The sequence below is a fragment of the Accipiter gentilis genome, chromosome 14 (assembly GCF_929443795.1).
Source record: "Accipiter gentilis chromosome 14, bAccGen1.1, whole genome shotgun sequence".
NCBI classification, from domain to species: Eukaryota; Metazoa; Chordata; class Aves; order Accipitriformes; family Accipitridae; genus Astur; species Astur gentilis.
Window position 1 is genome coordinate 7,960,258 of NC_064893.1, and position 15,741 is coordinate 7,975,998.

Below are 15,741 nucleotides of genomic sequence, written 5' to 3' on the forward strand. Positions count from 1 at the left end.
GATAGCCAAGGCAGGAAAGAACAGGCATGAACTTGGTGGGGAAAAATCCTTGGGATTAATCTGTGGTTTTGCTATTTGTAGCCACTTATAGACATATTGTATTAAAATAAGATTCCAGATATTTCTGTAATTTTGACCCAAATCTACTGTTAATTTGCTGAGGCTTTCATTTGCGTATCTCGGCGCACTTTAGAGTGCAACCAAGCATTTGTATTACACAGCTGGGAAAGTGTAAATCCAGGCTTGTACCTTGTCTCCTCTTTTCCATTGCCCTGGCAATACAGAGTAAGTGGGAGTGGGAGTAGGAATCCTACTTTTTCTTTAGGGGTATGGATTTTTCAAACTTAGTTTTTATACCAACCTTGAAGCCTTTTGCATGGGAGAGAGGGATAGGAGGGAAGAAGGGGACAAGATGATATTGGCAGTGTTCCTGTTATCTCCCAGCTGAAGAAGACTCAAGCAAGCTCCAGGCAGCTCTGAAGCTTTCTGTGGCTGGGACCACTGTAAGACCAGCACAAGCACAGTGAATATCTAAGAGTTTCTTTGACAATCTTCCCCCTTAAATGCAGTGCCCAGTAATGCATTACAGCTACATAAATGTGCCAAACCAACCAGATTTAAAATGAAATTGTGCCTTACATGGAGATGTTTGGCATGACTTGCAGTTTTCCCTTTCAGATGTTTTTACCCTGAACGGTGTTTATTTCAGCCACAAAGAACCATGCTAGAATGCAGTTTCATGGTTTGATTTGTTTTGGTTTTTTTAAAGTGTTTGTGTATCCTTGAATGACTTAATTCTCAAAAGCAACTTGTTAAAAATTGGTGTCTAATTAAACTTCTTTCTTGTGATGTCTGTAGGCTGACACTGTTACAAGGATGCTAATTGCCTAATCTATGGCTTCTAATTTAAAATCACTGCTAAATTTGTTTAAAATCCATCTTTGATCAGCCTTTTGGATTTAAATTCATTTCTCTCTGCCCTCCCTCCCCCAGCCCAAAGCAAAGAAAGAATGAAGTTGAGAGAAACAGAAGCACTTTTGGTTTTGCCATAAATGGGATTTTTTTCTTCTATATTTGTAGCAAATTCCTAGGTTGCACTACTGTGTGGTAACTCAAATTACAGCTTTCACCCCCATGGCAGTAATTTTCTTTATTATCCCAGTAGCAAATAAACTCATGCTCTCTTTTGTATTCTGATGGCAACCCCTCTACTTTCTTCCCTTTGTTACCACAATGATAATTGTCTTGTTTATCACTGACATAAGAGAGCCTAGAGTCAATTTGACACAAATTTGGCAAATTTCCACCTATCTCATTATTTTTATTTTTTTCTGCTTTTTAATTTCCTTTCTGTTTCTACAGGGCATATTTGATTATTGCACTAATAATGAGAATCCTTTATAAGTTCATTAGCTCACAGTAGGAGGCAGAGGGAGAGTGAGGTGGATATAGCAGCTGGGAAGGTGGCAATCCATAGCTTCAGAGCTTTAAGAAGGCTGAGGCTTAGATCAATGGCAGCAGGAAGAAGGCTTGTGCTCAGTCACAAAGGAGCTTTGCTATTGGAAGGTTTTAGTGGCGTGACAGCCAATGCAGCAATGAACAGAAATGTGCACTAGTCCAGCCATAAAACACCAAATTCCTTCTGTTGTTTTACTTTCCCAATTAATTTAAAAAAAATATTAGTGTGTATGTGTGTATAATATTTTTATTTATATAGAATATATATTTATATGTAATATTATATATACACAAAATTAAAGAGTGGTCTTTCTTTTGGAAGCTATTTTAAGGAATTTGAGGTGTAGAGCAACTAAACATTGGGATGGGTTAACTAACTGTAGAAGCAGAGGTTGAGGAAAATTGCTGGTTTGTTTCTCAGAGAACCATAGAATGGTTTGGGTTGGAAGGGACCTTGAAGATCATCTAGTTCCAGCCACGGGCGGGGACTCCTTCCTCAAAGCCCCATCCAACCAGGCCTTGAACACTTCCAAGCATGGGGCATCCACAACTTCTCTTGGCAACCTGTTCCAGTGCCTCACCACCCTCACAGTAAAGAATTTTTTTCCTAATACCTAATCTAAATTTACCCTGTTTCAGTTTTAAACCATTACCCCTCATTCTATCACTACACTCCCTGATAAAGAGTCCCTCCCATTTCTCCTGTAGACCCCCCTCTAAGTACTGGAAGGCTGCCATAAGGTCTCCCCAGAGCCTTCTCTTCTCCAGGCTGAACAATCCCACTCTCTCAGCCTGTCCTTATAGGAGAGGTCCTCCAGCCCTCTGATCGTATTTGTGGCCCTCCTCTGGAGCTGCTCAAGCAGGTCCATGTCTTTCTTATGTTGGGGGCCCCAGAGCTGAACGCAGTACTCCAGGTGGGGTCTCATGAGAGTGGAGTAGGAGAAAAGAATCACCTCCCTTGACCTGCTAGCCACACTTCTTTTGATGCAGCCCAGAATGCGATTGGCTTTCTGGGCTGTAAGTGCACATTGCTGGCTCATATTTAGTTTTTTTATCCACTAATACTCCTAAGTCCTTCTCTGCAGGGCTGCTCTCAATCTACTCATCACCCAGCCTGTATTTGTGCTTGAGATTGCCCCGACCCAGGTGCAGGACCTTACGCTTGGCCTTGCTGAACTTCATGAGGTTCACATGGGCCCACCTCTCAAGCCTGTCAAGGTCCCTCTGGATGGCATCCCTTCCCTCCAGCGTATCAACCGCACCACACAGCTTGGTGTCGTCGGCAAACTTGCTGAGGGTGCGCTCAATCCCACTGTCCATGTCACTGACAAAGATGTTAAACAGCACCAGTCCCAATACTGACCCCTGAAGAACGCCACTTGTCACTGGTCTCCACTTGGACATCGTGCCATTGACCGCAACCCTGAATGTGACCATCCAGTCAATTCCTTATCCACCAAGTGGTCCATCCATCAAATCCATGTCTCTCTAATTTAGAGACAAGGATGTCATGTAGGACAGTGTCAGATGCTTTGCACAAGTCCAGGTAGATGATGTTCATTGCTCCTCCCTTATCCACCAACGCTGTAACGCTGACATAGAAGGCCACCAAATTTGTCAGGTGCAGTTTGCCCTCAGTGAAGCTATGTCACCAATCGCCTCATTTTCCATGTGCCCGAGCATAGTTTCCAGGAGGATTCACTCCATGGTATCGCCAGGCACAGAGGTGAGACTGACTGGTCTGTAGTTCCCTGGGTCTTCTTTTTTTTTTTTTTTCTTTTTAAAAATGGGGGTTATGTTTCCCCTTTCCAGGCAGTGGGAACTTCCTCGGAGTGCCACTTCTCAGATATGATGGATAGTGGCTTAGACACTTCATCTGCCAGTTCTGTCAGGACCCATGGATGCATCTCATCAGGTCCCATGGACTTTTGCACCTTCAGGTTCTTTAGATGGTCTTGAACTTGATCTTCTCCTACAGTGGGCAGTTCTTCATTCTCCCAGTCCCTGCCCTTGCCTTCTGTGTCTTGGGCAGTGTGGCTGGAGTACTTGCTGGTGAAGACTGAGGCAAAAAAAGTCGTTGAGTACCTCAGCCTTCTCCATGTCCTGGGTAACCAGGTCTCCCATTTCCTTCCAGAGAGGGCTCATATTTTCCCTAGTCTTCCTTTTATCACCAATATAACCATAGAAGCTTTTCTTGTTGCCCTTGATATCCCTAGCCAGATTTAATTCTGCCAGGGCTTTGGCTTTCCTAACCTGATCCCTGGCTGCTTAGACAATTTCTCTGTATTCCTCCCAGGGTATCTGTCCTTGCTTCCACCTTCTGTAGGCTTCCTTTTTGTGTTTGAGTTTGTGCAGAAGCTCCTTGTTCATCCATGCAGGCCTCCTGGTGTTTTTGCCTGACTTCCTCTTTGTTGGGATGCATCGCTCCTGAGCTTGGAGGAGCTAATCCTTGAATATTAACCAGCTTTCTTGGACCCCTCTTCCCTCTAGGGCTCTATCCCGTGGTACTCTACCAAGCAGATGCCTGAAGAGGCTGAAGTCTGTTCTCTTGGAAGTCCAGGGTAGTGAGCTTGCTGTGCTCACTGCCCAAAGGATCTTGAACTCCACCATTTCGTTGTCACTGCAGCCAAGGCTGCCCTTGAGCTTCACACTCCCCACCAGCCCCTCCTTGGTGAGAACAAGGTCCAGCATAGCACCTCTCCCACTTGAAGAAGGAAGTTGCCATCAATGCATTCCAGGAACCTCCTGGACTGCTTATGCCCTGCCATATTTTCCCCCAAGCAGATACTCGGGTGGTTGAAGTCCCCCATGAGGACCAGAGCTTGTGAAAGTGAGGCTGCTGCTATCTGTCTATGAGAGGTTTGGGGGTTTTTTTATTAAATTTTGTAGAAGTGGGGTTTATTGCTTGTTTATATACCTTGTAGTTCATTGCATATGCTTCTGCGAAAAATGAAAACACTATTTTGGGGTGAATTAACAGGAGCATAACTTGTGGGATGTGCAAATTAAGCCTGCTGTGCTGGGCATTGTCCACTTTCATATAGTGAGGTTCATAAAAAAATTGAAGAGTCCAGAGCAGAGCACAAAGAATAATTCTTCACAAAACCTGTGGCCAAGATGAAAAACTTGGCCTTTTTAATGTAGAGAAGAAATTCATATCTGCAACTAGACAAAAGATGGCTGCAAGGAGGAGTACAATAAGCTATTCTCCAAATCCATGGTGGGTAGAAAGAGAAATTATGAGTTTAAATTGCAGCTTCATAGTGTAGAGAGAGTGGGAGAAATGCTGATGCTGAAGGGCTGGTGGAGCTCTAGGCTGCCTCGGTGTGTTGAGGAATTTATATCATGGGAGATTTTTAACAGAAATATGTCAGGAATGATACATGGATGTAATTGAGCTTTTTGGGGAAGTAGATTAGATTATCTTTGAGGTGCATCCCAGCCATGTGATTTCACTGTTACACTAATTATGATCATGAAAACAATTCTGCTTTTTTTCCTGGCACTTATTGCTCCAAATATAATTTGAGCAATTGAACTACCTCTTCCCAGAACATCTTGTAGAATGATGTAGTACTTATTTAATATGATGTTAAGAGTAACAGAGCTAAACCCTTAGGCTTAAGTTAACTTGTATTTGAACTGCTGTGAGTAAAATAGTTGTGTGGTGTGTGAAGACTCTGACAAATGTCATGTGGCCACAGTGAAAGGATGATGTTTTGAGCTCTTAGAATTCATGTGTTTGTCCTAGCCAACTGTGAGAGCAAACCAAGGGCCCCTACAATGATTGTATCCCAGAAAAAACAATCAAATCTGTTTCACTCTGAACGTGTGTGAAGATGCCAGGGCTTGTGCTTTCTTGTGCTTTTGGGACTGCAATAGCTCAGTTCAACTTCTGGCTGTGGAGGTAACCTACTCATGGCTGAGAAGTAGTGCTTGATCTTGGGTTTCCTACGACTGGAAAAATGATTGGCTAAAGCATGTGCCATGTCATATACCGCTGTGATTTGGTGGACTTGTTCATGGTACCTTCCAATATTTTCAAATTCTCTTATTTACAGTGAAATTTTCCAATTGCTTAATTGCATTTATATGTGAAAAATGTGGGTTTGCTGAGTGGCTGTTCATGTATAGCAACATTTCTTTAAAAACAGGAGAAAATAATATTCTTGCAGATGCAACGTGAGCATGCAAATTGCAAGTATTACTGACAGGGCTTTAGAGGTTTTAGTTTACTCAAATTTTCAGTTATATGTAAAGTTAGCAGGTGCAGGTTTTCTGATTTCCATTGTCATTAATAATTCGGAAAATATTGCATTGGCAAATGCATGTCACAGTTGGACACTTCCTTATTTCTTGTTTTTTTCCTGAATGCAAGTCATTTGGTTGTAACTGAATGGAGCATAACTGAATCTAGAATTGTTGTATTTGTTAAGAAAGAAATTCCTGGAATTTCTTTAGCATCACAGTAGCTCCATTTTCAACAACAACAACAAAAAACAACCAAACCCCACATTTTTCCCAACGGAACTTTAAAACTCCAAGTTAATCTTTTTATGTACACATTGTATTTAAGATGTGCATAAAGCTGCAGCTCATCAAGAAACTCAGTTTTCTTCCTGCATATGAACATTGCAGTTACTGACACATTCAGGCATGGTTTCCAAGTGCACGTAGACTGGGCACAGAAACTCAGCATTGCAGCTACCTGAGTGTGCTGTCATCGTCCTCCTGCTCTGGGATGTCAAGGTGAGCACACTGTCAGCAGCCATGATGGGCTGCTTCCTGGATTGTGAGGGCTAGGAGCCTTTAAGGTCTTACAGCTTTGTCTTATTAGACCCTTATCTATTATTTAAAGTGCTACTTCCAGTGCTTTTTTCTCATCAAGGTAACCTAATTCTACAGGCGCATCCTAGCTGCAAGTACATGAAATTTAGCACTGTGGCTTGTGGTGCACAACTCTTAGCTGAAGGTCCACCTTCTGGTCATGCAGAAATTGCTGTCACTAGAAGACAATCCGAAATTTAGTTTGAAGAACTATTGTTGGTGTTGCAAGACAGTTTTCTCTAGTCAGGATTTTATTTTTGTTTCCCGCTACCACCTTCTTTTGTTTAGGGGAGTGTGTTATTTTAGCAAATATTTTGGAGATATTTTTAAATCAAGAAGGATTTTTGGAAAAGGGGTCTTTGGCAGTATGCAGAAACTAAAACAGGTGTTTTGTTGTCTTTTTAAAATTAAGATAATTACATAGTAGGGAAAAATAGCAAGAAAAAAAACTAAACCAGAAGTCTTGATTACCTTACAATCTTCTTGGTGCAAGATCAGATTGTGTTTGGTGTTTTTTAATTTTTTTAGGTTAGTATGCCTACACTTAGATAAGTGGAAGTGTGTTGAAACAGCTTGAAACATTTTAGATACACTTGTAGTTCTATATCAGAATGGTGATGGTTTCTTCTTCAGCTTTAGTTTCCTCCTTCTATTATTATTTGACTGATAAGGTTTTTTGGGTGCAGGTGGTAGGTGGATCTCCTTGGTTTTTGATTTGTAATTTATTTTAGCTTTCAGCTTGTTGCAGAGGCTAACACAATCAGATTAAACAGGTGTTAAAATCAACAAAATTTATTCAATCAGAATCATTTAGAACTCCAACAGCATTGGTAAATGACAGTTTCAGTGATGTAATGGGAAATTAATACTACGCAATGAACTTAATAATTCTTAAGCTTTAGAAATGGTAGCCCAAAACATGCATATCACTCACCTAGAAGATGAGGGCTCTCACCCTCGAAGAGTTACCTTGGACAGCATCCCGACCCAAGGGGAGAGTGCCCAACTGCAGACCCACTGCTCCAAGAAGGACCAACTCAATGTGCCCTCCAGTGGGGCTCCATTTATACCCTAGTCGAATCTGACCTGTGGTCAAATAATGTCATGCTAGTCCTCATTGTCCAAGGGCCAACACTTCCTTATTCCTTGACCAAAGTGCATACGTGGTGGTCGTTAACTCGACCCCTCTGTGCAGGGAGGATGGCTCGACCTCCAGGCTGCAGCTTCTAGTTTTTTCACTTTTCCATGGCCAAGAAGTTTTGCTCTCTATCAGGGTTGGTGTACCTGCCACACAGCTCTCCTAGCTGAAGGTGTTAGGAGCATCTATAAACTGACAGCCTAAAAAGGTGGAAAGGGCAAACCCAGGAGTGTTCAGTGGAAGTTTCCAACCACATTTGCTTTGCCAACAGCAAATGAACAAGGGCACACTTAACATTTGGAAACCTGGAAAAAGCTACTTTGGAAAACATTTCAAGCTCGTGATAATTAAGATCACATTAAGTTATGGTTCTACTAATGAGTAAAGACTTAGTTTAGTTAAACTTTAAACTCTTTTTTTGTAGGAAGGGTAAGTACAATAATAATATAATTACAAACAGAGGAATTGTCTAGCAAGGAGTGTGTGTGTGCGTGCACACAAGAAGATATAGAGGGATTTACATACCAAAAATATACTTGTTATATAAAAATTGAACATTGTTATATATAACTATGTTTTACCGTAAGTTGGATGTAACTAAATTGCAATGCATAGCATTTTTGAGACTGTGCATCCATGCAGTATGGATTTCTAGCAATATTTCCATTTCATTGTCATATCTGAAAGGGTTACTTCATTTTTCAAATGTGAAATATAAAAGTAAATACTTGTTCACAGTTATTTTTGTCTGACTAATAACACCTGTGTACTTATTCTAAGTTTAACTATAACCAGAGACTGATTTTTTTAGTTTATTCTATGTTTTGTGATCTTAGGCATTATAAGATCAAACTAGAGAATTTTTATATCCACACTTCAAAAAAATGACAGACATAAGGTTTGGTTCCGACCATTGCAGCAATAATCCTATGGAATAACAAGAACATTGAAGGAGTGTTGCATCATGTTGGTTTTGGGGGGGAGCTTTTAAAAAACTTATATAACTTGCTGTGTGTAACTTGCTGGGATTTCTCTCACTTAATCTGTTTTAAAAAAAGTTGTAACAGACGTTTCTGCACCATATAGCGTTGGAATAAATAAGCGTGGGGATAAGTTTGTTGTAGTACTGTACAGAGAAAAACTTCCCCTGACATAGAAGTGTATGTATATTTTTATATAAAAATTTATTTTTCAACATTTTTAGTTTTGCAATTGATCCTCTGAATATATATTGTAATAAAGCAACAAATAAAACGTATTCCTTTCATTTAAAATGAACTGCAGGTATGCCATTTCAGTGTGCAACTATTCCTTGAGTAAGCTTGGGGTTTTTTTTTCCCCCTTCCTTGTCTGTGTGTGCTTTCAGCCCTTTTTAAGGGGCTCAAGAGTTACAACCAGCTTGAGTGACATAAACCTAAGCACCTCACAGTCTATTTAGCTTTCAGTATTTTTCTGGGAATTTGAAAGTGATGGAGAGGCATAGCTGGACTTTGTGGATCTGATGCACTGCCTACTTTTGTCACTTTTACTATCATTTAATTCCATCAGTTCCTGTGAATCTACACCTTTCCTATGCCCCTGTAAAGCTGTGATTTACTCCTGTATTAGCAGCAGGTTAAAGGAGTTTATCCCCTGCAGCAGCTATGTTCACTGACAGAACCGAAACATATTGTTAACACATTCATTGTGTCACATAATGCATACTGTCACGCTAGGTCTTCTATTTATAATGAGCTTTGTACTTATGAAGGGAGGCTATTTGTCAGCCCTGAAGTTAAAGCTGCCTTTTTACATAGTGATGCAGAAACTGTAGCTCACCAGGATGCTACTGAAACTCTAAGGGAACATCACATAGGGTGACAGAGTTGCTAAATCCTTTTTGTCATTCAGCTCTTCTGCTTTCTAGAGATAGCCAGCAGCTGTGCCACCTGTGTGGGATAACTCTCTTGATCTTTATGCCAGTCAGAAAGTAAAACAAGAGTGAGAACATCTGCTTCCCTCAATCAGAGAAAAGCCATTCAAATCTAAGAGAAGTTGACTCTTTCCAGCTTTCAACTAAGAGTCTGGCACTGGAAAAAGCTATTCTGTAAACTGGTTTTCTGAACCATTGCTTTTCCTCAAATGTTTAAAATAGAGGATCCTAAAAACTCAGAAATGAGTGTTGTCTTCCCGTGTACATCAACACCTCCCATTTGGGGTTCAGGTAGACAGGTCTGGCAGTGGAAAAGATGCATGAAGAAATGCAGCGATCAAAATGATGTTATGGTCTGTGTGGCTACAAGGTTTTTTGTTTCACTCTAAGCTGTTCTCCCTTAGTCTGCTTCTCTAGTCAAGCTTTTCTAAGAGAAACTTTTCTCCTCAAGCTGTACTCAAGCCCACTGTTGTGAATGTTAGCTTAGTCAATGAACTTCAAAACATGTTCATAGTTGCTTTTGTCATCTGATTAAAATGACTGGATTTTCTGCCCAGACTAAGAAACTTAAAGAAGCTTGATGTTTCACACCAAAAGTTAAAATGAGATTTTTCTTACTTTTATTTTTTTAACTTCTTTTTGCTTCATGTTAAAATGTAGACAAACCCTTTCAAATTTTAGCGTGAAATGGATTTGGTTGCCTCAGTTTGATCTGTATTATTCAGGTGATTAAACTTTAAAAAGACTATACCATATTTTTGGTGCTCTTCTCTTTCTGTTTTTCATTCTTTTTGTACGTACTTTTTACCTGACTCTAAGACCTTGGATCACTGTTCTGACCAGGTTTTCACCTCTTTTCACTTGTAGGCAGTTTTTGATTAAATATTAAAGCATGTCAAGAGTGAGGAAGCCATTTGTAGGGTGCGTTTTTCCCTGTCTTCTCCTCAGAAAGAATCTAAGTAACATTTAAAAAGGGGAAAAAAATCCCCAACCAAACAAAAAAACCCGCCTGGATATATTATGCTAGAAATGGCATATCTGGACATCAGGGCACATGGGAGTTTTACCTTTAGCTTGGATGATTTTGAAGTTTAATACTAATTTGAAGTCACTTAGGAGTATATATATTGTGTATTTGGACCAACTACCAAGAAAGCAAATACACATTTTTGGCATTTTACTTCTGCTGGCTTGAAAAGCAGAAATCTATTGCCCTTGTGTCTTCAGTCCTTCCATTCTTCTTTTTTTTCCCCTATCTTCCAGAAGAAATCAGCACTCAAAGACCCTTCTCTCCTCTCTCTCTCTCCCCCCACCCCCCTTCTCTATATGTAGATGTATGCCATCATTTCTCCTTACTCGCATGTGAACACTGTAGACTTTATATCCAAATCTTGCATTTTGCTGACTTCTCCTTTCTTGGTTCTGTTAATTTTTTTTGTTTCTTTATTGTAACCTTTATAACTTTTCTAACTTAAGCTGTTTTGATTCCGGCATGGTCTCTTCCTTGTTGTATTCTGTTTTCATTTTCTTCTGTGTTTTAATGTACTTGGATGACTTCTAAACCAATTTTCCTTAAGTGTTTGTCCTTTCATCTATTCTAGGATTTCTTTTGGTTTCTTAATTTCTATTTTTACCTGTTCTCTTCTATCTTACACACTACTGATCTTTTTGTGCAGCATTTAAAAATCCCATTTAAAGGAAGTACTGAATTATAAGGTGATCCTGTGTTGTCTTCCTTTCTATGTCATCTTCTACTTCTTTGACATCTTGGTATCATGTCTTACTCTCCTCCCCTTCACAGTTATCTTCTGTGCACAGTGCTTGCCACTTTTGTTCTGCTGTTTATGTTAGTGGCTACCCCTTGCCATCTGAAATCAACAAAAAGGTCTCTTTCTGTCATCAAGTGTCTTCATAAACCAGAACATGATTGTTTGCTGTTTCCTATTGCATTTTAATTACCAGTTATTTTGTTAGTATACCAACTTCAGTTAACCCTTTATTTTGTTCATATACTCATGTGATTTGTATGTTACTGCTCCTTGCGCACTTTAATATTTTTTTCTAAATTGTAGTGGTATGTCTGTACAAGGATTGGCCTGTCTTCTTGAAAGGAGCAAACTTAGAGAAAAATGTCATATGGCCCTACACAAAGATACAGATACTACAAAGACAAAACTCCCTTCATTTTCAGAAAGGGTTTAGAAAATGAAAACACCAAACTTCTGGAAGATCACAAACAGTATTTATTCTCTTCTTAGTTTGACCTGGAATGCATCTGTTAAAATTTGTGACTTGGTATCACAACAATTACACATTAACAGAGTTGATATTTTGTGATTACGTTTAGGTAGAGTGGAGAGAGTTAGAGAAATATTTCTGAAGAAAACTGGTTATGAATGCCTTATGAAATCTGCATGAAGTGTCTGAAAACAGGCACAGTCTCTCCTTGATAATGAAAGAATCTGTTGACCTTAATTTGGTGAGAAAGGGCAAATGGCTTGGAATATTTCACAATTTAATTAAAGTGTCTACTTCTGGTATAAAATTTACTTTAGACCCTGTAATGAACATGTAAAACTTTGCAGGGAATCTTTCTCTTGTAGCATCAACAAGGAGATTCTCTATATACATAGGTAACAATCTTTAGCTTTGCATTCATGCTGCATCAGAATTGGAGACATTTTTAGCTCGACTTTGCTTCCTGCGTCTCAATAGTTGGTTAGAAGCCTTTAAATGTGTGTGTGTGTGTGTGTGATCAGTCACTCATCATCAGAGCCCAGAGAAACAGCTCGTCCTTATGGACATTTGAAGTAAAGCCAGTCTTAGCAAGGAGATTGTTTGCAAGAATTGCCAGCAAATTAGATTAATTTTTAGAGTGGATATGAAGTCTGGTTAAACAAACATTACATTTCTTTTAGCAGCTGATTGATTGATTCCAAACAAAAACGTTGTACCATCTGTTCCTTGGAAAACAAAGAAGCATTACACATTACTTTTTTGAAAAATTACATAGAAAAAAATTTATATAGTTTACCAGTTATATGTATATACCAATTTATATAAAACACCAGTTTTACTTTTCTATGCATAAAATGATATAATTTATTCTTGTATAATACACATAACTTTGTAATAGTCATACATTTCAAAGAAAATACAGGAATTACTAGAAAAGTTTCTATCTACAATGCTTAATATTGTGTCTGAGCTGTTCATCTTAACACAATTGACAAGCAGTTTTACAACTTGAAATAGAAAGCACTGTAGAGAAGTCAAGGAAAATTGAAACAAAACTCCCTGCTAAATAAATTAAACTTCTTCCAGTAAATATTGTGAAATTTTAGACCTTGCTGGAACAGAGTATTAGTCATGTAGATACATAATAGAGTAAATGCAGAGCTGTATAGAGACAGGTATTGCATGTAGTGAGAAAATTCACAATTTCAAAACTGCATGTTATTCTGAGTTGTAATAAAACCTGAATAATTCTAAAATTTACAGAAGGAAAACTAATTTTTTTGTTGTATCTCTTGAAAGAAAACTAAAGGGAAAAGTATGTTGGATCAACAGAACTGTCTCCATTTATGATGTAAAATTTAAACCAGTGTATAAACAAAGTTCTGAATGAAAGTATTTTCAAAAATGGTTTAAAGATACTCTTGAAAATGTTTGGTTGTTCTTCCCCCTGCCCCTCCATCCTCAAGTTGTTGGAATTCTTTTCCTATTCTGGCTTTCTATCACATGCCAAAAAATGAAATTGTGTGCATGTCAGTGACATTACTTTAATCTCAAAGGTATAGTTCTTGATATATAAATAAAGTCAATTTATTGTCATTATGGATTTTTTGCTCCAGGATATGAAGATCCTTATTGCTGTGTTTTATTTCATTCCAGCTATTTATGAACTCTCTTGTGAAGCATACAAACACTTGGGCAAAACTTCAAATTACTACTGGATAGATCCAGATGGCAGTGGGGCACTGGGACCTTTGAAAGTTTACTGCAACATGACAGGTAACTGCATTGTATTTGCTAATTTAATTTTTTTTTAATATATTTGGGAGAAAGAGTCTGTTCATAACTTATATTTCTTGGCAAAAGAAAAATAATTGCTAAGAGCTTTTCATGAGAGGGGTCTACACAAATCTGTAGTCACCATTCAGTATAGTCATGATTCAGTATAGTCTGAGCAAGGCAGTAGTTAATCCATTTCATAAGGTTTTTGAATCACAGCTATTAATTAGCCTTAACAGGCCTTTGTATCCTCAGTGGTGCCTCATTAAAAAAAAAAAAAAAAAAGAAGTAGATATATATGGCTATTTACCAAAACTATTATATATCGACATATTTGTAGTTCAGCAATGTCTGTGGTTCATGGGGTACTCTAGAAGGCAGCTTTTTAGAAATGTCATATTTTTATTTCTGTCCAGGTATTGCTGACTTTCACACACTTACCACCATGGGTAGGAAATAGAAATTAATTACAAGAGAAATGAAACATTTGAGTTTTCTTTTTTGAATGTTTTGTCTTTTTAGGTGGTGTTAGAAGGATATATCTTGTTTAACTACTGAGATCATATATATAACTGCATTAACTTATTTTGGTTTTGTTCCGTGGTTTTTTCCTGCTTTAACACTAGTTTTGCATGGGTAATTTCCCATCTGGGCATTCTCACAGAAGATTTCCTGTCTTAGTCATCTGCGTTGCTGTGCTGAGGCAGAAAAATATGATAATGAGGAAAGAAAAGGGGGCCATTTTCTGCACCAGGAGTATATTATTTCTTTGGTCTGTTCACGCATGACAATTGTCTCAGCAGTTTTTCCTGATATGAAATACTGGGTAGCTGATACAACAGACATGTGCGCTGACTTTCTCCAAATGTCTGCATAACAAGTTTGTAGTTTCAGTCTGTCTGCATTGGAAATCTGGCATAGGTCTGTGTCCTCAGACTTCAGCATCAGCAACGTGAATGTGAAGGTGAGACAGTAACTCTGCCTCTTTAGAGATCACAGTCGCTGAAGATCATGTAGCTCTTCCTGGAGGCAGAAACCTGTACATGTCTGGAGCTGTGGGGTGGCTTTTATCCAACTTGGATGGGAGAGACTGGGGGGAGTGGAGTGGGGGAAGCTGACTTGAAGAGGGATGCATAGCACATGCAACAGACCCCAGATCAAGTTCTCATAGGTAGACAGTCTTCTGGAAAACAGGAGAATACCATTGTTTCGTATTGCCATTAGTGTCTGCATTTGTATAATAAACGCATACCTAAAAAGGAGCCTGATCTAAGCTCTGGGAGTGCCATCAGTCCTTCTTGGACTGGAAGGACAGGCCAGCCAATCTGTTCTGAGACACAGGTGTAAAGGCAATCTTTCAGATAAGTGGATCCCGACCCACTTAGGGCTTTTTAAATCATAACTAGCACCTTGAACTGTATCAGTAACTGATCAGGCAGTCACTGCAGGGAACAATGCCAAGAACTGCTGTTATATTATAGCGATTTCTGCTATTCAGAAGAACCACCGCTGTGTTCAGCACCAGCTATAGCTTTGGGTACTCTTCAAGGGTAACTTTGTAAATTAAAAATATACTACTGTACTGGTGTCAGGCACAAAAAAGTACACCTATCCAGTACCACAGTATTGCTTATTCATGTTAAATATAAAGATACAGCAGAAGGTCCTAGTAGCTTGTCCAACTAGGGAAAAAACAGGCAAGAAAAGTAGAAGTAGCCATTTCATTTTACTAACATTTCTCATCCACAAAACAATTTCCAGAGTACTTTAAATGTGACCTTTTCCTAATCAGTGCAAGGAGACTGTGAACACTAGGATAGATGATTTAGTGCTCATTCCCTTCATTTGGATATGATGCATGCTGTGGGAAAATGCAGTTTTCTGTTGAAACTGAATTGCTCTTATCAGCAACTCTTTGCTACAAGAAAAAGGCATTTTGCACTATTATCCATGTAACTGCATTTTAAAAATAAGAACCTAACAGAACTATTTCTTCATTAAAGTGCAAATGACTGCAAGAAATATGTTAAAATTGATGGGATGTAATTTGAATCTGCTTCTAAAATTGGAAGGCCACTCTGACAATCATTCTTGGGTAGCTTAGTAGAGTACATCACCTATATACATACTGTCTAGTACCTATTGTAGTAGTAGCAACATTGCAGCTGTTACAGGTTTCATCTTCTTTTAATTAGTGGTCTTCTTAAGCACTGAAGACTGTGGAGGGTAAAGAGCTACATTTTTAGGAGAAAATTTACAACACCGTAAATCTTTTTATGAATCAATATAGAGTATCATCAGTAATATACGTACTAGAGAAGAGACAGAATGAGGTTACTTGAGGGCTTTACTTTGCTTCATCAGTAACACATTTCTGTAGAACTCTGTAGCA

At 38.8% G+C, this 15,741-nt stretch overlaps 1 protein-coding gene across 4 annotated transcripts in view; it reads left to right on the plus strand.

Moving 5' to 3' along the window:
* CNTNAP2 (contactin associated protein 2) overlaps positions 1-15,741 on the plus strand; it is a 1,223,788-nt gene that overhangs the window by 830,796 nt on the left and 377,251 nt on the right. For all 4 annotated transcript variants that reach the window (XM_049816392.1, XM_049816394.1, XM_049816395.1 and 1 more), the window contains exon 12: positions 13,230-13,349. In XM_049816392.1, coding sequence (XP_049672349.1) covers positions 13,230-13,349 — 120 coding nt within the window. The remainder of the gene's footprint in view (positions 1-13,229; positions 13,350-15,741) is intronic.